The 22,507-nt window shown below is 36.4% G+C and overlaps 1 protein-coding gene across 1 annotated transcript in view; it reads right to left on the reverse strand.

Annotated features, from left to right (window-relative positions):
* Nucleotides 1-655: 655 nt before the first annotated feature.
* GRXCR1 (glutaredoxin and cysteine rich domain containing 1) overlaps nt 656-22,507 on the reverse strand; it is a 115,492-nt gene continuing 93,640 nt past the window's right edge. Inside the window, exons 3-4 of the mRNA XM_019741005.3 lie at nt 12,008-12,073; nt 656-917 (exon numbers count right to left, since the gene is read on the reverse strand). Of these exons, the coding sequence (XP_019596564.1) occupies nt 738-917; nt 12,008-12,073 (246 nt within the window). The 3' untranslated portion in view covers nt 656-737. The remainder of the gene's footprint in view (nt 918-12,007; nt 12,074-22,507) is intronic.

Raw genomic sequence — 22,507 nt, forward strand, 5'->3', positions numbered from 1 at the left:
CAGCAAAATTTCTTTTTGTCCACTTTGCTCTCGTTGCCTACTATGGGTTCAAACTGTGTAGTTCTCTGTGTCCAGCACAAGGGGACAGAAATAGCAGCCTTTCTGAGAGCTTTCTGTGACAATAGCACAAATCAGATACTTAAAATAAATAAATAAATAAATAAATCCAGATAAGTCTTCAGACAGTTTTTGTATCATCACCAAGAAATCCATCCGATAATTATCATTAACATTATCAGCTCCAAGATTATCTTACAGCTTAAAAAAATTCTACTGTCCAAGAATAAATATGATCATATTCCTTCCCCCTATCAAGAGCTCTCTTCTTCCCTACAGCTGGAACACACATAGAAATGTGTTTATATATCTAGAGAGTTTAATTAACTCATCTAGACAATAGGGTAACATTGCCATAGGCACAATTTAGATATACTTTGTCTTTTCTTTAGAAAACCAAACACATTTAAGGAGTCAGACTTTGGATATCCTGGAATGGAACTGGATAACTGCAATTAGAAACCAAGGTCTACAACAGGGCTTGGCACATAGTAGTTGTTAAATAGACATTTTTATTTAATAAGTCAATGAAATGGTTACAGCAAAAATCGAAACAAAGACAAGTATAATAAACAAAGTTTATTGATTAATCCACAAACATGACAATTTTTTTAAAAAAGTATAAACCAAATTATTACCTTCAGTTAATAAAATGAGGCTTTCCCTGGGTAGCAGCCCCCCTACCCAACACAGTTCTTACAGCGCTGAAGACCATTCTCGTTGCAAGCCGTACACTTCAGGGCTTTGAAAGAGTCTGTAAAGCAGTTTCGAAACACTGACATCTTGCTCCCATGGCACACGGAGCACGGAAGAAAGCCAAAGCCTCCACAGGAGGGACACTCGTGTGGATGCTGCACTCTCTATAAAGGGTGGCAGGGGGAAAAGAGAGAAAAGAACATGTGCCAGCATGAACAACCCAGTCAATCTTCCTGTCTTTCTGTACTGTAGAGGAACATGAAAATAATATTGGCACTGTATGGCTAGGGACTGGAATCACGTACCATTAATACCAGGGGTGGTGCCAAAAAATGTATACAAATGGACACTTTGGTCAGCGTTGCTCAAGCAGTAGTTCACCGTAATCAGAAGTGTCTGGACAATGATGGTAACCATTCTTAGCGTCTCTTGTAATTGCAGACGTCAAGCATGACTTTTATTCATCTTCTGTTATGGGTATACATTGAGTATTACAATTTTAATCCAGTTTTTCATTCTTAAAATGTGTATACATTTTTTTGGCACCCTCTGTATATGTTAGACTCAGGAAAAACTAGCTGAAGTTCCTTTCATTTCCTCATAGATGGCTGTCAATAGCATGAGTTTAGTTTGTAAAGCCTGGTGCATTTTATATGAAAGGGCATACACTTCAAGAAATCTTATGTGAAAACACATGCTTTCAAACCAAACAATTCAGGAAATGGTGATTTGCCTTAAAGGAAAATATTGTAACTTTCTAGTTTCTTTTAACAGTTTTATGTCTTTGTTTATAGAATAGTATCACTACCAGTGAGTCTGGGAAATCAGAAAACTAAAGGCTGAAATGTGAAGGAGCCACTATAAACTGGAGATCCATCATTACACTGCACCATTTAATAGTGCTTTGTTTAAAAAACAAAAAACAAACAAAAAAAACACTTTCAAATTCACCCAACTCTTCACACGCACAGATCCCTTTTGTAAAGCAGATAAGTCAAGCAACTTTTTGCTCATTTTGTATTTAAAGAAAAGCATTAAAACCTTAAGACATTTACCTAAGTCCATAAAACTTCACACAGTAGCTATCAGCCTCTCTGCCTCAAATAAAGATAAAGTATCCTAATAGTAGAATGAAAATAAGAGGCAGTGTGTTGAGGATAATATTTCAAAAATTACCCATACACATTTCTATTTGCTTTTTTGTTTACATAATCTTTGCTGGAGCCCACTAGTGGCATCCATCTGGGGGAGATTAGGAGCCATTATAAGATGCATACAAAAAGAAAAGTGAGTGAATACCAAGCTTCTAACTTGCAAAATAGGAATTTGCTGGTTGAAAGTGTGGCTTTGTAACAAGAATAATGGTTAAAATAAGGCTGGGAAATGTGGCTCCATACACACACACACACACACACACACACACACACACACTCAGACAAACATGCTTTACATACTTACACTAGCATATAGCTTTTCTCTGGAGATTCACAACTGCACATACTAAGTCTCAAAAAAATCCCACTGAAAAGGAACCTGATTAACTGGTTTAACCCATCATTTCCCCTGCACCTGCCACTATAAACCCTTTCCCCAGGAAACAACCACAATTCTATAATTCTATCATAATTACTACCTCGTGGGGTGTACTTTGGGAAACAAACAGTAAGGACATGATTGCCTTAAATTTTATATATTCTCAGACCACTTTTCAGATATGCATTTTCTGTAGATAGCAAGATTTACTTGTAATTAGAGTTTGACTTAGCTATTATATGGAGATGGCAAAATCAATGTAATAGTTCATTTTCAGTGGCACAGAATTACTTTGATGGAAAGTAATGGTGGTTACCAGAGGATAGAGAGGGAGGGGAGATGGTAGAAGAGGTTAAGGGGGTTAAATATATGGTAATGGAAGTAGAACTGACTTTGGGTGGTGAACACATAATGCAATATATAGATGATGTATTATAGAATTGTACACTTGAAACCTACATAGTTTTGTTGACCATTGTCACCCCAATAAATTTTAATTTAAAAAAATTGTGCATTTTGTTCTTCTTTGGGTCACATATAAATAATAATAATAATAACAATGAAAGTAATGACTTCCAATCTGAATGACACAAACAAGGAACTTTATCAAGTTTGCAGAGGCTCAAAACTCTTCCAAAAAGTTTGTGTGTATGTAGCAACTCAGTTATAGGTGAGTTTTTATCATTTCTTTGTGCAAGAATTGACAGAAAAATGGTATACTGGACTTATAATTTTGCATAATATTAAAATGTCTTTAGGAAAAAAAAAAAACTTTGAGTAAACATAAATCCAGTGATAGAAACAGAATGTAGTTTGAAAGAGAATATAAGGAAATTAGTAAAAAATGGTATTCTCATCAAATTTTGGAAAGAATATAGACCCTTGACATTTATTAGAGCTATGCTATAATGTTATATTAAAAATATTGAATGACTTTTACAGCAGAACACCAACCAGTCAAAACAGATGGAGAAAAGACCTGCAGGACCACAAAGTCCAGGACTTCATCCATTAGTGCTGACCTGTGAATAGGTCTGGGTTCCAAGTGAAATAGGTTGTCAAATTTTGCAAATAAAAATATGGGATGCCCAGTTATATTTGAATTTCAGATAGGCCACAAATAATCGTTTGTATAAATAAGTATGTGCTAAATATTTCATAGGATATACTTAAACATAATTTATCTGAGGTTTAAATGCAAGTTGGCATCCTACATTTTATCTGGCAACCCTTATAGGGGAGTTGTTGACAGAGAAGAGGAGAGATGTTTGGGTATCTTGAGACAGCAGCTATTTACCAGCCAGCATAAATTATCTTAACAACCAGGACAAACATCTATCTTTTAATATTTTCAATAACTAGTACAGCTGCATCAGTGCACACTAGCCAAATATTAACTCCTGCTATAATGCAAGACATTTGTGAATAACCAAATTCTTGAATAGCATATGGTTGTCCCAGAAAATATGTTTGTGATGACAAACAACAAAATGGAATCAATAGTGAGTGTTAGGCAGTCCCAAGCCTCGTTCACTAGCTATGTCACTCACTCCAAAAACCAGCTTCATAACACACAGAATTCAAACTGGTAACTCAACAAAATTAAACATTATTTTACATCATAGGCCTGCAACAGGACCGACAAAGATTACTCTCAAAAGGCCAAAATATGAAACGTTAAATTAACTAGTATCATGAGTCTGCTGTTTCTTAACAGTTTATCCACAAGTCAGAACAAATAAATTTCTTAAAATGAAACTAATATATAACTACTAAAAGCTAAACTGTCATTTTTAAAGGGAATCACAAATGGACCAAGACCATCCTAAAATAATGTCGTCAGAATCCATGCAATGCTATTGTGAGATCTGTCTTTTACTCAAAAGATTGTTGATAGAAATCAATGAGTTAATTCACGTAAAGTGAATAGAATATTGCCTGGCACATAGTAATCACTCAGTAACGTTAGTCATTGTTAGCTATTATTTCATTAATAAATCCTTATTTGAATGGATTTTTATTAACTGCTACCTCAAGCTAAATTGCTTGTGGTCACATGACACAACCATTTTCTATCATTCTTATAGTCATTTTATTTAAACATCTCTTCTATACTTAGTCTTCTGGTTTAAGGTCTTGCCACTGTGAGAAAGGGAGAGTAAATGTGTTTCAATTAATGGGTGAATTCTGATGTCTTAAAGCACAGTGTTAGAAAGATCATGAGGCCACTTCCATTCTCAAGAAGAATGAGCTGTTTCAGCCATAAATTTGGAAAAGGAAAAGGATGGCTTACATAGTCTGTAGAGTCTATATCCAATTCTCACACCAACCTGATGTAATAGAGACTATATCATTTTACAAATGAGGAAACAAAGCCTTTTAATCAGTAAAAAAATGTTCAGGCCACAGGAGAATTAGAAAACTGGAAAACGGAGAATTCTTCAAGAGCAAAATCCGTGGTCTTTTCTCTTCAACAGTAGTTTCAACCTTTATTTACATCCATTTTTTCCCAAATAATATATTACGTAGGATTCCCAAATGTAAAAGAGTTAAGGTGTAAATGCTATGACTAAAGCGGAAGTGGGGGGTGGGGTAAGAGTGGGCCTTGAAGCCTCCCACTAAAGCTCCAACAGTGCTCCATTAGCCTCCAGGAACCCCATTCCCGTTGCATCAGCCAGTACAATCTACTCCATTTGTTCTTCTAATAAAAATAAACAATTCAGTCATTCCTAGCCATCTCCTTGGTACTTTTGTTACATTGGAACTCTGGTACCAGCTTAAAGAATTCCTTATGAAGAAAAGAGCTGTCTTATATTCAATGCTGCTATGTCCTAAATACAGCACGTTCATAGATATAATAGTTTTGTCCTTATGGTAAAATGGAAAATGAGTGAAGAAATGCCCCCAAACTTAGACAGTGGTCCAGCTTGGAGGAAGGAGGAATAACAAATTAACCACAGTCATTATTATTAGCAACAAAACAGACTTCTACTTTCATTGAAAAGGTCAACTAAAGAGCTTTGACCTTCAAGCAACTAAGGAATCTACGGGTCGCCCTTTAGTGTTCCAGTGTCCAGCAAAGTGAGAAACAATGCAGACTTGATTGAGAATAGCATACAGAATACTGAATCTACAGAATGCCACTCCTCTGAATAGTGGTTTGAGTAGAGGCATGCCCATTTGGAGTGGAATTCAAGAAAAAAAGGAGTGAAAAATCATCTTCCTTTTCATCTCTTTCTGTTCACATATTCTTGGTAAAGGGCTTTTAAAAATAGATACACTTAAAAATGTCTTATAGTTTTCAGCACATAGGTCTTTCACATTCTTGGTTAAGTTTATTCCTAGATATTTTATCCTTTTTGTTGCAATTGCAAAATAATTGTTTTTTTATTTATTTTTCTGAGATTTCATTATTAGTATATAGGAATGCAATGGACTTTTGTACATTGATTTTGTAGCCGGCAACTGTACTGTTATTTGTGTATTGTTAATAATAGCTTTTTGGTGGAGTCTTTAGAGTCTTCTATATATAGCATCAAGTCATCTGCAGAGAGTGACAATTTAACTTCTTCATTCCCAATTTGGATGCTTTTTATTTCTTTCTCTTGCCTGATTGCTCTGGCGAGGACTTCCAACACTATGTTGAAAAGCAGAGGTGATAGGGAACAGCCCTGTCATGTTCCTGAACATAGAGCAAAGGGCTTCAGTGTTTCACCGTTAATTATGATATTAGCTGAGGGTTTGTCATATATGGCCTTTATTATGTTAAGGTATTTTCCTTCTATACCTATTTTATTAAGTGTTTTAATCATAAATGGATGTTGTATCTTGTCAAATGCTTTTTCTGCATCAATTGACATAATCATATGATTTTTGTCCTTTATTTTGTTTACGTGATGTATCACATTGATGGATTTGCATGTGTTGAACCATCCTTGTGCCCCTGGGATGAACCCCACTTGGTAAAAGAAATTGAAGAAGACACAAAGAAACGGAAAGACATTCCGTGTTCATAGATTGGAAGAATCAACATAGTTAAAATGATCGTATTATCCAAAGCAATATACAGATTTAATGCAATGCCCATCAAAATCCCAATGGCATTTTTAAAGAAATCGAACCAAAAAGTCATCAGATTTGTATGGAACCACAAAAGACGCCGAATAGCCAAAGACATCCTAAGAAAAAAGAGCAGTGCTGGAGGTATCACACTCCCTGACTTTAGCTTGTACTACAGGGCAACAATAATCAAAACAGCATGGTTTTCGCAGAAAAACAGACAGACAGACCAATGGAATCGAATTGAGAACCTAGAAATAAACCCACATAAATATGGACAAATAATTTTTGACAAAGAAGCCAAAAACATGCAATGGAGAAAAGACAGCCTCTTCAATAAATGGTGCTGGGAGAATTGGAAAGCCGCGTGCAAAAGAATGAAACTGAACTACTATTTGTCACCATGTAACAAAATTAATTCAAAATGGATCAAAGACCTAAGCATAAGACCTGACACAATAAACTGCATAGAAGAAAACATAGGTACTAAACTTATGGACCTTGGGTTCAAAGAGCATTTTATGAATTTGACTCCAAAGGAAAGGGAAGTAAAAGCTAAAATAAATGAATGGGACTATATCAAACTTAAAAGCTTCAGCACAACAAAAGAAACCATCGACAAAATAAAGAGGCAACCAACTGAATGGGAGAATTTTGCAAACAGTGCCTCTGATAAGGAGCTAATACCCAAAATATACAAGAAACTCATACAACTCAACAACAAAAAAACAAACAATCCAATTGAAAAGTGGGCAGAGGACCTGAAGAGACATTTCTCCAAAGAGGACAAACAAATGGCAAATAGACCTATGAGAAAATGCTCAACATTACTACTCATCAGAGAAATGAAAATAAAAACCACAATGAGATATTACCTCACCCCAGTTAGAATGGCTATCATCAACAAGACAAATAGTAACAAGTGTTGGAAAGGCTGTGGAGAAAAAAGAACCCTCATACACTGTTTGTGGGAATGCAGACTGGCGCAGCCGTTATGGAAGGCAGTGTGGAGGTGCCTCAAAAAATTAAGAACAGAATTACCATATTACCCAGCAATCCCTTTCCTGGGTATCTACCCAAAAAATCTTAAAACATTTATCCATAAAGACAAGTGTGCCCCAATGCTAATTTCAGCTTTATTTATGGTGGCCAAGACATGGAAATAACCAAAACGTCCTTCAATAGATAAATAGATAAAGAAGTTGTGGTATATATACTCAGTGGAATACTATTTGGCGATAAAAGAAGATGAAATAGTACCATTCTGACAACATGGATGGATCTTGAGATTATAATGCTAAGCGAAATAAGTCAGAAAAAGTAGAAAACCATATGATTTCACTGACATGTGGTATATAAAACTGAAAACAACAGAAGAACAAGACAAACTACTGAAAGAACAAAAACTCATAGACATAGACAATAGTTTAGGGGTTACCAAAGGGTAAGGGAGAAGGGAAACTCTAGAAGAGGGTAAACGGGGTCTAATATATGGTGATAGAAAGAGAACTGACTCTGGGTGGTGAACACACAATGTGAGATATAGATAAGGTAATACAGAATTGTACACCTGAAATCTATGTAACTTTACTAACAATTGTCACCCCAATAAACTTCAATTAATTAATTAATTAATTAATTAATTAAAAAATAGATACTCAATGGTTGAGACTTATTCATCCATCCCACAAAAGTCTACTGGGTATCCACTTGCCAGGAACTGTGCAACACATCGGGGATATGACAGTGGGGCAGTGAACCAGGTACTTCTCTGTTCTCTTAATGGTTGCTCTTAGCCCCACCCCCAGATCATTGAATAGGCCCACTCCATACTGCAGTCATGTGAGTTGAAGTACACAGGAAGTCCCAAATGTCTAACAAAGGTTCAAAAGACAAGGATAAAAGGGTAAAGTTCATAAATGATAGATTGATTTCTTTTGTAGCAAAAACCCATATTTCGGAAATATAAAGAGTTTTTTCTGTTATCTAATATAGAAATAGGATGCTAAGATCAAGAGTCTTCAGTGTCTTCTTCAACACCAGGAAATGATGCACTTCTTATGCTTAACCTCAGATCCTCCGATCCTATTCCAGAAGAGCTTGAAAGTCTTTTAAGTATTCTACCACAGAGGAAATACTTATCTGAGTCTCTGTGAGCATAAACCTCACCACCCACATTGTATCTGAAGCAGACTTAATCCATGTAACAAATTGTGAAAGAGTACACAAAACATATAATCATCTTTGGGTGGTTCGGCTTTGTCTATGTATATTGCTTTAAACTATATTCAAAAATTTAATTCACCAAATGCTTGTTAAGAGCCTAATAAACACCTCTGTTTGACCAAGCTGCCAATAAACAGACTCTTACTTGATAATTACAGTGTCTAGCATCCTCAATTTGCAGAGCTGGGAAAGAAGCCAATGAATAAAATGCAGACACAGAAGAAATTTGTAGCTTATATGAAATGTACAAGCCTGAATGTATGAGTCTGATTCTTGAACCAATGGGATATACTGCCATAAACCTACTTAAAAAGATGTTCAGATCTCAGAGGAAGGCAGACTGAGCACATGGACTGATTTCCCCTGTGAGCAGGTGGTGCTTTGAGGCTGTAGTCTCCGAATATGCCATGGCCATCCCCCCACTGAGAGGGGCCATCACCCTGAATGGTACTTCTCCCGGGAGGGAGAATACTTGGGTTAGTTTGCCTTAAACCCCAGCCCTCTTCACAGGCAGAGTTCAGTCCTTTCTTAGATGGCTTCAAATTCTCCAACAATTTTGTTATATGAGTAAAGCAGCCCAACAGAGTTATAGCACTTAACAACTCCTGTAGCATTAGAAGCCAATACCATGCCATTCTTTACCACATTAAGAATAGTCTTAAATACTCATATCTGTGCCTTATTTACATCATTGGTAGAATGAAGACAGGTTTAATGAGAGAAAAAAATCTTCTTTCTAAAATTCTTTGAGCTGACAGATAAAGGTTATGTTAATACAGCATAGTGGTGTTAATCAAGCTGCAGAATTAAAGTATTACAGACTCAAAGGAATAAGAGCCTAAGAATAGCTAAGTCAATCATCAATCTTTAAAAAGATTAATGAGGGAGATTCACCCTATAAGAATCTAAAGGTTGTTATCAAACCACAGAAATAAATACAGTATGATATTTGTACAATATGAAACAAATAAATCAGTGGAACTTACTAAAGAGCTTAGACAATGACCCAAGTAAATAAAGGGGTTTACTATAATATAAAATTGGTGCAACAAAACAATAAAGAAATAATAGATTCTTTAGTAGGTAATGTTGGGAAGTTAGCCCACCATATGTAAAAAATGGAATTGGATTTTATATGACCTAGGTGTGAAAAATTACAAAGTTAATAAAAGAAAGCATGGGACAATATATTTTCAACCTTAAGATGGAAGGGCATTCCATAAATAAAAGTTCAAAAGCATAAAACATAAGAAAAAATGATGGCTTGGATTTAGAGGATTTCTGTTGGATGAATGACACTGTGAAAAAAGCTGAAAAAAGGGAAGGAAATATTGTAATAACTAAAACCAACAGAAAATTAATATCTGGAATATAGAAGGACCTTCTAAAAATCAACAACAACAAAAAGGCAATCCCAAGGCATGTAATGAGCAAGGTATAAAAATACACAATGTATAGAAGAATTGGTAAAAATCTAACATGCATACAATGAAATGTCCAAATTCTGTGGCAATCAGAAAAATGTAAATTAAAACAATACTTACTACCCTGGCAAAAATTAGACAACTGTAAATCAGAGAAAAATGTAAGATAATTATCAGGAATGTGGGAACATATAAAACCTCTTTGTCTATAGGAGGGAGTGTTGAATGGTGCAACCATTCCGGAGAGCCATCTGGCACTACCTGGAAAACCTAGTATGTGCATAAGCTCTGATCCAGCAATTTCTACTCCCAGAGAAATCCACAGGGAACATATTCAAGGTTGTTCCTTACAGCACTGTTTGTTTGACGGAAGGAGTTAGAGGACATCTGAGTGTCTGTCCATCAGCGGAAAAGTGGGTAGATAAAAAATGGTGGACTTCATGGAGTTGCACTGTCTAAAACAGGAGCCACTAGTTACATGTGGCTATTTGAATTTAAGTTTAATTCAAGGAAGATTAAATAAAATTAAAAATTTACATCCTCAGTCACACCAACCACACTCTAAGAGTTCAATAGCTACATGCAGCCAGTGGCTACTATTTTGGATAGTACAGATAGAAAATGGTTTCATCAGCAAAGAACATTCTATTGAACAGTGCTGTCATAAAGAATTATGCAGCCGTTAGAAGAAATAGATTCACTGTTCTCACAGCAATATAAATGGTACCTAAAAGCATAGTGCTTAGACAAATTAATTTGCAACAACATTAAATATATTCAATAACATCATTTACATAAATTATAAAAGTGTGCAGAAAATAATACTACACATTAACCAAGTTAAATCACTTAAATAAAAAGATACACATTAACCCAAATTAATGGAGTTGGAGTAGAGTATAGGTACATAAGAAAAGAAGTAACTCTATCCATACAGATTTTTGAGCTGAAAGAAGTTTCAGAATATCAAGTACACACCCGCATTATGTTTGTCCTTCTGGACAAGGTCACAATTGAATAAAACATGATGCCTAAAACCAAGGAGCATATAGTTCATTTGAGACATGGCAAAGAAGAGTAACACAAAAATCAAAAGACTTCAATAAGCAAGCACCCAACAAAAAGAAAGGTAACCAGAATTCAAAGCTGGGAGAGATCGGGAATGATTTGGGAAAGTGATACCGCACATAGGCCTAAAAGATGGTGGAGGGAAATGAAGAACTGGAACAACAGCATTCCAGCAGACAGAAAAGCTTGCACAAGGCATGGTAGAGAATGGGAAACAAGGTCATCAAAGGAGACTAGATCCTGACGATCTGGTAGGGGCATATAGATACCAGGTAACCAGATTGCCTGGTGCGCTTGGGAAAGCCCTGATCATGTTTGCTGTCCCAGAATAATTATTAATGCACCCCTTTCACTCACAAAGTGTCCCAGTTTGGATGATAAAATATATGATCTTCCTCCATACAGAGAGAGAAATAGGCTGACAAAATAGTTTAACAGAGAGGCATTAAGGGCTTTCAAGTTACATATTGATTATGTACATTCTATATTCAAATAAGTATTTCTCTGATGCAGTACTAATCAGTATAGGAACAAAATTAAAATGTGCACTTTTGGACAAATAACTTTTTGTGAGAGCTTTAGAAATGCTGGATGAGCTGGTCCGTGAGAAAACTACAATAATTTAAATAAAAAAATTTAAATGTGTTTTAAGAGAAGTGAGTTGAAACACCTCATCAACGTCATCTCTATCACAGAGAATTAAGCTCTAATAAAAGCTGACTGAAATTTTCACCTAATGCTATGAAGTAGTTGACGCTCACACTCTAGCTAGTCACTCTAGCCAGAACAAACTTAATGGCAGGTGACATCAAATTAAAACTACCACATGTATCCTGTTACATATTTGTAAGAACATGGGGAAATGCAATTAGGAAAACTCAATTACAATCAGAACGCGTTTAACATTTTGATTACTAAAAATAAGTTGCTAAAAACACAATTACCTCAATTTTGGTTAAGAGGTCTTGCAGTTCTCCTGATTCATTCATTGACAAAATTTTCTCAGCACCCTATTAACAAGAGAGGGCAGGGGGAAAGAAAATCCATTTTGTTAGTATTGGAGAAAACAAAGTTCTAATCAGGAAAGTTAAACCCCAAAAACACTTAACACGATTCTTCTCTTCAGATCTAAGCAAACTTAACAACTAGGAGGCCAAAGAAGAGAAGAAATTCTCTTCCCCCTTTCACATATTCTCCCCCCTAGTAAGGCCTAGTGTGGGCAAGAGGAGGACTGCCAACAGGAAAGCGCACAACTGTCAGGTGAAGTCCAGATATGACAGGTTCCAGCACACCCTCCCGAGTTGTTTGGGGAGCCTGAAGCTGGTTCTACCATCTGGAAAATGAAGCCTTTGACCAATTCCCAGGCTGGGCTGTCTCCGCCCTATTCCAAGCAGTTTGGACATGGCCTTCCATAGAATGATGCATGCAAAGCAAACAGCAGCTACTAGCAATAATAATATTAATAACCACAAATACTAATTAAGCACATGTCCTCTGAGCTAGGAACCCAACGTCACTTAATTTGATGTGGTAGACTCTGTTAATAGTAGAGATTAAATCATTTCAAGGTCACCAAGAAAGGAAGCAGAGTGGGAATTTGAACATAGGCAGGGGACTTACTCCAGAACCAATGTTTTTAACTTCTAAAACTTTACCATGAAAACAAGAATGGGGGCGATGTACGCACTTTCCAACAAACTTACGTTTCTTCTAACTACCATATTTTTCTTTCTTTTCGCGCCTCTTCTTACATTCTCTCACTCTACTTCCCAACGTATAGTCACAGGCGAGGGAAGAAGGAAAAAGGGCAAGCTAGGAAATCACAATGGGTTGGGGTGAGGGTGATTGGCTTACTGAGGGAAGAGAAGGATTTCTGAAGCTGGTGGCATTTGATCTGGACCTTGAAGATTGGATGGTTTCTAAAATAGGTTAGCCAATTACTGTTATGATGTATTGGAGCCTTTAGCTCTGGGTTTCATTTTACTTTGGTTTATCTTATATAATTCATGTCATTTTAATCACCATCAGAAATGTCAACTTGATATATTAAAAAGCACTAGGAATGAATACACAGGGCTATAGAGAATATATATAGCTCCATGAGGCAGGTTATATTCTTTTATTTGTGGGTACTTTTGCCAGGAATACAAACGTGAAACACCTAAACTGAGAACAAAGGTAACAAAAGCACCAAAATAAAACATTAAAGTCTAAAACGTAGTAATATCTGGTAATATTTTACTTTTGCTACATTCTATTTCTTTTAATGGGAAAAGCCCCTGGGGAATTTGGTCCATGAACTCAAGCACTAAGGAGAAAATATGAGTCATTTTTCTTCAACAAAAGAAAATGCATTGCAAAGACTCCAAACAAAACGAATGTACCAGAGAAGCTACTACGCATCTCCTTCCCAGCTCTTATCTCAACAGTCAGTATGCTTTAGTCAATTGTTTAGAATACAATGCAAAGGCCCGCAAATGACTATCTCATTATCCATACATACATGAAGTTTACTGGGCCTCAGTCAAATAATCCCAGCATCATCACCACTATGGAAGTAGATTCCACGTTTCAGGAGAAATTCAGGCTTTACCCACTTCAAGCAATTTACCTAAAGGCGTGATGGTCATTGCTCTTCAAGACAATGCCCAGGTGTCTAGTGCCCAGGTGGTGTACCAAGTGCTCAAGGTGGAAAAACAGAGACCTGGAGCTACTCTCCCGGGTCCCTCTCTCAAATACTGCTACTCAACGTGGCCACCACCCACAACTCTACCTGGCCAGCCCTCAGGTCCTTTCCTTAGGAGGGCTCCTCTGACCCTATGCCACATACTGAATAGAAATTGTAGCCCAAACCCCCCAATTCCTCACAGGTTTCCACTTCCGTGTGCTCCACTTGACCCTGTCCTTGCCAAACTTCAGTGCAAGATACTGCGTGTAGGACAAAGAAATCAGAGGGCGCCCTCCCTGCTCCTGAGCAGCCCCAACAGGATGGGGACCTCAGCCTAGTCGGCAAGTTTCTGTGAACAATTAAATTCCTCTCCTCCTGAGGCCAGGGACATTTATCAGGGTAGCTCTCAATCTGCCCTGCTCTGCCCTGCATTTACATATTCCAAAAGCCGCATATTCTACATTTTCCATTGCTTTTTTATTATTACTTGGCCTTTAAAGAAACCCTTGGGTCCACAAAAGAGAGTGTATTTCCTTAAGTACTGATAGCCTTAGGAAATAATATTTTCCTGAATGGTATTTAGCGAAGAATGTCAGATACGTGTTTGTTAGTTTTTAAATATAACTCTACATTCAATTAATCATTCTATTATCTGGCACAGTTTACTAAGATTTCCAGGATACCTATGAAAAATTTCTAGTATATTTCTCAATTGATTCATAATCATTTTTTTCTAAAATATTAATTCAATCCTGAAAATAATGATAATAGTGATATGTTAAGTGTTTTACAGACATGGCTCTTTTAATAATTGGTACAAAGTAAGCATTATTATTGTAATTTTTAAAATGAAGAAACTAAAGCTTGAAGAGAATAAGGAACCCGCCCAGAGCCTTTCAGTTAATCAGTATAAAGCCTGCCAGATCTAGAATTCAGTTTGCACTGACTCAAAAACCTATACTCTTTCCGCTGTGCCATGCACACTGCCTGCTCTGATATAACATAATTGTATCTGTGAAAAAGTGGTACAGGTAACTCCCACTGTGAGGCACATGAGAGTGTGTGGTTAGGACTCACTGTCGAGTAGGTGCCCAAGAAGATCAAATGCCTGAAAGCTTTCATCACAATGATTCCAAACAGAATAGATGTGCCAGGGAAGCTACAAAACATCCCAGTTCTTTTTTTAAAATCTCAGCACTACGCCTCATTCAGTTATTTCTAATATGCTGTATATGCCAGGAAAGGACCTATTTCATTACCCTTCCATACGTGAAATTAGCTCTCTTCTCAGTCAATACTTCCCACCTTAAAATTCTGAGCAGTGGGCTGTGACATGTGAACAGTCACTCTTTTTTTACATGTAACCAGCATCTCAGACAAAGATCAGACAGTCTACATAATCTTTTCTCATACATGGATCACCAAAGGAGAGATTCAGACCTTGTTCTTTTTCAAGAACAAGAAACAGGTGAGAAAAGAAATCACTCCCCTGCTTACTAGGATTCCAGAACACTTGCCTACCATTTCTGATCTGTGTAAGTGCAAAGTGTGCCACTATATACCTTTATGCATATGTCTACTCACTCATTTCCACAGTCAACACTCTTTTGAGCCCCCATTAGGCACTGTGCTAAGTGTAAGAGATATAACAATAAGAAAGAAAAAGTCTCCCTATTCCTGAGGGAATCTTTTGGAGGAGATAGATGTGAAGCAAAAGATAACATAAATAAATGTAAACTTATAACTACAGAAAGGGCATTGGTACAAAATGCTATGAAAGCATATAATAAGGTGAATTTAACCTATGTAACTGAATCATGAAGTTTAGGGAAAGCTATCTCCATTAAGTAATGATTAAATAATCTTTAGAAAGAATAACAGTTAACTGAGCAAATACATAGAATGAGAGAAGGAATTAATTAGGGCAATAAGGTTACCAAACATTATGTGTACATGACCCTTTATGGTCACTTTCCATTCATTTAAAATAAGAAAATGAATCTTCCTATCATATTCTGCATAGTATTTTGGATCAGTGCACTGAAGGGTAAGATACCAGCCTATATTTTAAGCAACCTATTTTAAAAATAAGCTGAAAAAAACCATACATTGGTATAAAGCAACTTATATTTAGCACACACTTCTAGATGTCTGGGAAGAGTTGCTAGATCAAGGATTTCCAAACACCACTATCAAAAAATGAATAAATAAACAAATAAACAAATAAAATAAATACCAACATTTAAATATTTTTTCCTCAAAAATTGTTTAAAATCACACATGAAGATTTTAGCTATCTCCATGCTGAAATATTTCCATGTTGACATCCAGACTCTGGTTTCCACATGGAACACCAGTGTTTGAAAACTATTGACCTGACGTTTCTGAGAGGTCCAGAAGAACTAGAAAAATGTTCTCTCTAACCAAAAGCAAACGCAAAATGTAATTGTGTATATACATAATACATATATATATATATATATATATATATATATATATATATATATAATTTTAGTTGCATTTATTCACACACTACTTTATCTTACTAAGAAAGCAATTTATAATAAAAGATCCACACAATGATAAAATACAATAAAATTTGAATAGGAATTCAGGACATAATAAATGCCCTAAATAAATCCCAAAATGATAGCTATGATTGAGCCTTAAATTTAATTCTCCTCAGCTCCTCAGTGGAAACACAGTTTTTCTTAGCACAGTGCAGTTCAATGTAATGCAATGCCGTACATAAGAGTTTAGATGAACTGGCAGATATAATAAATAATAATCTTGCTTTTTAATTAATTAACCATAAAAATATAGTCTCTACATAAATGCCATCACAGAACTGCCTCTTGAATTAAACAGCACAAGCTTTCATCCCTCCTGCTGGCTTAAAGAAGACTCCTTTTCCCTCTCACATAACTGCCTTTCTACCGTTTATTTCTCTCTGGAACATCTTCCAGTGACTGGGATGAAACCCACACTCCTTAGCATGATCTACAAAGGCCTTCACTATCTGGCTGCTTCAACGTTTCCAGCTTTTTCCTTTAACACTATATGCTCCCAAATTTCACCCCTTCTCTTGGTCCTTCCATGAGATAATATGCCTGTACACATGCTCCATCCTTAGCTCACAGTTTCTTCTATCTTTCCCACCATCCTCTCCTGGAAAACCCTGAGACATGCTTCCAAACCCAGCTGAAATGTTAGCTTCTCAATGAAACTTCTTTGATTTTCCCAGACAAAAATTCCCGCCTCACAGACCACATTTTACCCCACTGCACAGCAAGCCCGGGGGCAATTACAGAGGCTACAACTTCAAGGACCCAGCACTGTGTGTGGTGCATCATAGGTACTCAGTAAGTAATTGCTGTGTTTATACCTTCAGCCTTTTTGTAGTAAATGCAGCATGAAATTCCAAATGGCTATTGCTTATAATGACTGCTGATTTAAAAAGGAAAACCAAGCAAGGTCATGAATCAAATGTACTTTGGTGGAGGTAAATCTGCAAAGGACCAAGCTGATGATTTGATAGAATGCCAGATTCTTAGAGGAGTGAAAGGGATGAACACTGTGTAAATGATCTCCCTTAACCATCACTTCTCTCACCTGGGCACTTGATGGGAAATGAAGAGCTAGCCCCCGGAGGTTGTACTTTCTACTGCAGACCAGGAGGCTAGGATTGCCCAGTGCTGGCTGCTACAGAAGCCTTCTGCTGTGTAATCAGGAGAGCAGATGGCAGGGTTGGCGTTCAAGGAGCTCAACCAGCACTTAGCAAGATGCCTGCCAAAGGATGTGCTCCATAAATGTTTGTTGCTGTGGCTGCCTTGCCCACTAGAATGGGAGGTTACACCCACCCTGGAGACCGGCCACCTGAGTCCTGCTGACAAAGTCAAAATTTACTTCAGCAGTCAGTTCTGAATCTTCTCCAAGGCATGAACAAACTCCATCTCCACGGAGGCGCTAAAGTTTTCCACAAAACACTTAGGCATGGAAAATGATCAAAGCAGGTGTAGCAATATCCAACCAGTGTCTTAAAAAGCATGGTGAAGGCTCCATGGACAATCTCATAGCTTAGCTTTCATGTCTCCCTGGCAGAAAGAATTAAGGGCAAAATTAACTAAATTAGGTGACTTATTTTGTGCAATTATGTAACACAGGCCTTTGGCTGTTAGAAAATGCCGTTCAAAAAACGTGATTTTAGTTGTATGTAATTAATACTGAACCACTTTTTTCAATGTAGCTGTAAAGAACAATCTCCTGTGGAGGCCAGCCTTGATACTGTTTATAATGAAATTAAAAAGCCATATCATCAAAATAGGTGATCATGGGGATATATTATTCTCTTCTTTATCGCAGAAGGCCATCTCTCTTGTTTCTTTAAAATTAATATCAAATTATATAAAAGTGATATCCATGTTAAAAAAAAAGAATAAGATTGTGGGTTGAGCTAGAAGCCAGAAGACTGTTCTATTTAATAGATTTAAGATGGCTGTCTACTGTGCCATCAAATTCTCTTTGCATAAACTAATTTTTAGAATGCAGTGGTTAAGCTCAGCAAAAACTTTGTGAATAAGACTCTGGATTAAATTCTAATGCCTCTACTTACAAATTAATTTAACTTGAACATCTAACATAAATTCTTTAAGGCTCAGCTTCCTCATTTATAAATTGGGTATAATAATGTTTACAGTGCTATAAGGGTTACATGAAATGATATATGAGTCTAGAACACTTCATGACACATAGTAGGAATTCAATAAATAGTAATTGTATTATTATTATTATTATTATTATTGAACTCCCTGACAGCATTTATAACTTAGAATCAATATTGAGCATTGGTCCACAAACATTTTCTCTCTAGAGTCAATAATTAATAAAAGATAAATGGAGGTCTACAAAAGTTTTACATTGTTGTTGGATGATATTACCATAAAGTGGAAAAGAATGTAATAAAAAAAAGGGAGGTCTCATGCAAAATACTTGGAAAAAGACTCAATTTTGTGATTTATTAAAAAAGAAAAGTTGGTACAAAATTTGAGGATTTTTCAGACCATAAAATTTCTCAGCTACATTGAAGAATGGCTAAAATATTCGTTATTATGGGAGACTTAATGAGCTTTCAGCTAGGACCCTCTGAAGAGTGAAAAACTGAGGATAGTTAGTGACCAATATTGCTGAAAAAAATTGAGTTGATTTTTTTTCTGGGACAATATGGATATTTAATCACTCAGCAGGAGAAATATTTGAGTAAGAATCAAATAGTGAGAGTAATTGAGAAATATAATTAGTTGATCAAAATGTCAATTAAAATTTCATTACTAGGAGGCAGCTCCAACTTGAATGGGCCTTAATCCCAGATGGGCTCCAATGATGTTTAGACATGGATAGGTTACTAAGGATCCATCACTGAAGCTTATACATTCAATAAAAATTACTTTATCTTTCATATTACTACCTTAGTAAAATTGCCAAAAGATTAAAGATGCCTCCCCCAGTTTCCACCGGGAAAGATTTCTCTGCAATGTGCTGAAGTTCGTGATCATGAAATGAAACAGACATCCCATTTTTATAAGGCACTACAATGCTATAGTCACGAGTTGTCTAACAATGTTTGTTTGTTTTTGTTTTTTAAACTAATGAGAATAACCCAATGCATTTTATAGGATCCCAGAAGGAAAGAGATGACATTTATTTATTATTAAGGCATTTATTATTATTGGTTTAGTATTATTTATTAGATATGCCAATGAAGACCCCATCTACAGAAGTGTGGACCATATTAACTAAACCAATAGTGTCAGTGAAGCATCCAGGGGCTGGCAACAACAGGAAGCTATTACTACCCGTAGGTCTCAAGTTCATTGAGAAGGTATTGTTGCCACAGAATTTAAGAAAATATATAGCCATGAGAATAGGGCTGAGAGGAACTCAGAGACTGCCCAAACCGCACCTCAGCGTTACGGGAGCAGAGGAAATAAATACCTCAACCTCTCTGTCCTGTCTTACTCAGATTTCCCATTCTAGCCTTCCTATGACTGAAGTTATGGGGAAAGAACTAGAAATCAGAGGGCAAAGGTATCTGTGATACAGTCCTAAAGTTTGCCTTTCTGAGTCACAGAACAGGCCAGAGAAAGGCGGAGAGCAATCTAGAAGGGAAAACAGAGAGTAACCAGCACAGCCAGCAATGAATCAGATGATATTTTTCATTCTATTGGGGTCGATCCCTGTTTGAGTCCATTTATTATGTGTCCTCAGAACAAGAGAATAAGGATGAGAATTCTCCTGTAGATTCCTTCATCTTCTTCCTAAGGTGAAGGAAAATGAATCATGCAACTAACAAGATATGTTGGGAAGGTTGTAGCATTGGGGTTAAAATTGTGGACTCAGCCATGCATTAAATTCTGTCTCTGCTACTTATTTAGTATATGAGCTTGAGCAAGTTACTTCACCCCTTAAAACCTATTTCTCAGCTATAAAATGTAGAGAAAAAAATATCTCTAGTGTGTAGAGTTATAAGAAATAAATAAGATAATGCATGTTATGTGCTTAGCATAGTGCCAGGCACACAAAGAGCCTTGGTAACAAGAATAATATTTGTTTATTCTTGTTATTTTCAACAGACTAGTAGAAGTAATGGACTTTCCATTGAGCTTAATTCCAACGATCCTTTTGGAAAGACTCATTGTCAATTGTTTTCTTTTTAAAAAATCAACTGTAGTGACCTTCTCTTATTGGGACTATCCTACTTCTATTTATCATGTGGAAAGAATCCTAACTACCTCTATCCCTCTGTCACTATCGATTCTCCATTCTCCTTTTTAATTACAAAATCCTCTGAAACTGACTTGGGCATAGCATATAGTGAAAGACTGTTCTTCCCAGTCTCCTACATGGTCAGATAAATCTCTGTGACTAAGTTCTTGCCAAAGAGATGGGAGCAGAAGTGATGTGTACAGCGACCAGACCATACTCTTAAAAACAAGCTGATCATCCTATACTTACTCTTTTTGCCTCTTAACAAGCTAGAAAAAAATATGATGAAGTTGAGCCATTTTTAACCATGAGGTGAGGACTGAAGGGGTGGTGCAACAAATAGAAGAATCACTCATGGAGCAGAGAGATCTGTACCCCTCTACCACCAACAACTCAGGCTTATCTGAGAGACAAATGCCCACCTTGCTTGAACAAGTAACCTATAATTTATATAGATGATAGATGGAGAGAGAGAGAGAGAGAGAGAGAGACAGAGAGACAGAGAGAGAGACAGAGAGAGACAGAGAGAGAGAGATGATAGATGATAGATAGATAGATAGATAGATAGATAGATAGATAGATAGATAGATAGATAGATAGATAGATAGATAAGGGAAAGATAGAGATAGAGAAAGAGATAGAGATAGAGATAGAGATAGAGAAAGACAAAGAGCTAGAGATAGGATGAGGATGACATTAGAGAGATGGAGCACAAACTTGGGTACCACCCAAAATTTAAGATATTTTTTTCTTAGCTACAAGATTTCGGAAAAGAAGTAAAACAGGGGTGGCAATAATAACCTTGCACAGAGAGATTTCTTGTAGAAATTTTAAGATTATTTTCCTCCTTTCCTCCAGGATCTCTTCCTATCAGACTGTCTCCTGTTTGGAGAAGAAAATTGAGGAACTGAATGTGTAGGTGAGCTCAGGGAGGATGCAAAACCTCAGGTCTCTAAACATGGAATGAGAACAAAGCCTGGCTCCTGTGTCCTCTCCCTCTGTCCTGGCCTCTGTGTCCTCCAAAGAATGCAAGCTTGGGATTTGCTCCAAGTTACAAGGCTTCCATGATTCACCTCCTAAGGACATTGGCTGTTTCAGTGGGTAGGACAATGCCAGAAGGACTGTACTTTTTTTTTTTAATTATATATACACATTTTTTATTGTTACAGAAAAGTATTTTAGAGTAATCAATAGGTAATTTTCAAATGCAAGCTTATATAATATAAGCGGTAATTCTGGGAGAAGGAAAGGAATAAATATACTAGTTCTAGTTGAAAATGGAATGTTGTACACTTTCTGACGTAAAGAGGACAGTTCTTATAGGGTGTGAGAGGAGGGGTTCTGAGCAATGAGACCGTAGCAGACTGAAAGAAGAAGCCTTTTTGCTAAGGGGAAGTTTACTGAGCAGCTACCATTAGCCACGTGCTCTACAAGCATCACTCATTGAATCTTCATGCATCCCTGAATGTTGTCTTTTAAAACCTTCAGATTTAAAAATAGGGAAACTGAGACTCAAAGAGATTATAAAAGTACAGTGTTATAAGAGTACTTATTCAAGATCATCATACAGATGACATTTGGCAGAGTCAAGATTCAAATCTAGATCTACCTGGCTCCAAAGTATATGCTTTTCTTCATTGAACTTCAGTTTTTCCATTTATAAATACATACATACATATGAGTACATACATATTATACATACATACATACATATTGAAATAACATAAACCTGGAAGAGATAGTCTGAGAATAATGCATGAGTTTAATATATAATATAGTAAGCCACAGTTTAATATAGAACATAGTAAGTGCTTAATAAATAATATGTTACTGCTATTACTTTTATTATTATATTCAAATACATGATAGTAACATATTATAAATTTTGTCTAATGTTCAGTGATGGTAGGTGATAAATAACATAGATTTTAGAACTTGTAATTTCTTATACCTCATAGACTATTTCAGCACTTCATTTATGCCATCAGGACAGGCAAACTTATGCTGTGAAGTT

This window comes from Rhinolophus sinicus, chromosome 1, assembly GCF_057876585.1.
Source record: "Rhinolophus sinicus isolate RSI-liver-muscle chromosome 1, RSI-T2T, whole genome shotgun sequence".
Taxonomy (NCBI): Eukaryota; Metazoa; Chordata; class Mammalia; order Chiroptera; family Rhinolophidae; genus Rhinolophus; species Rhinolophus sinicus.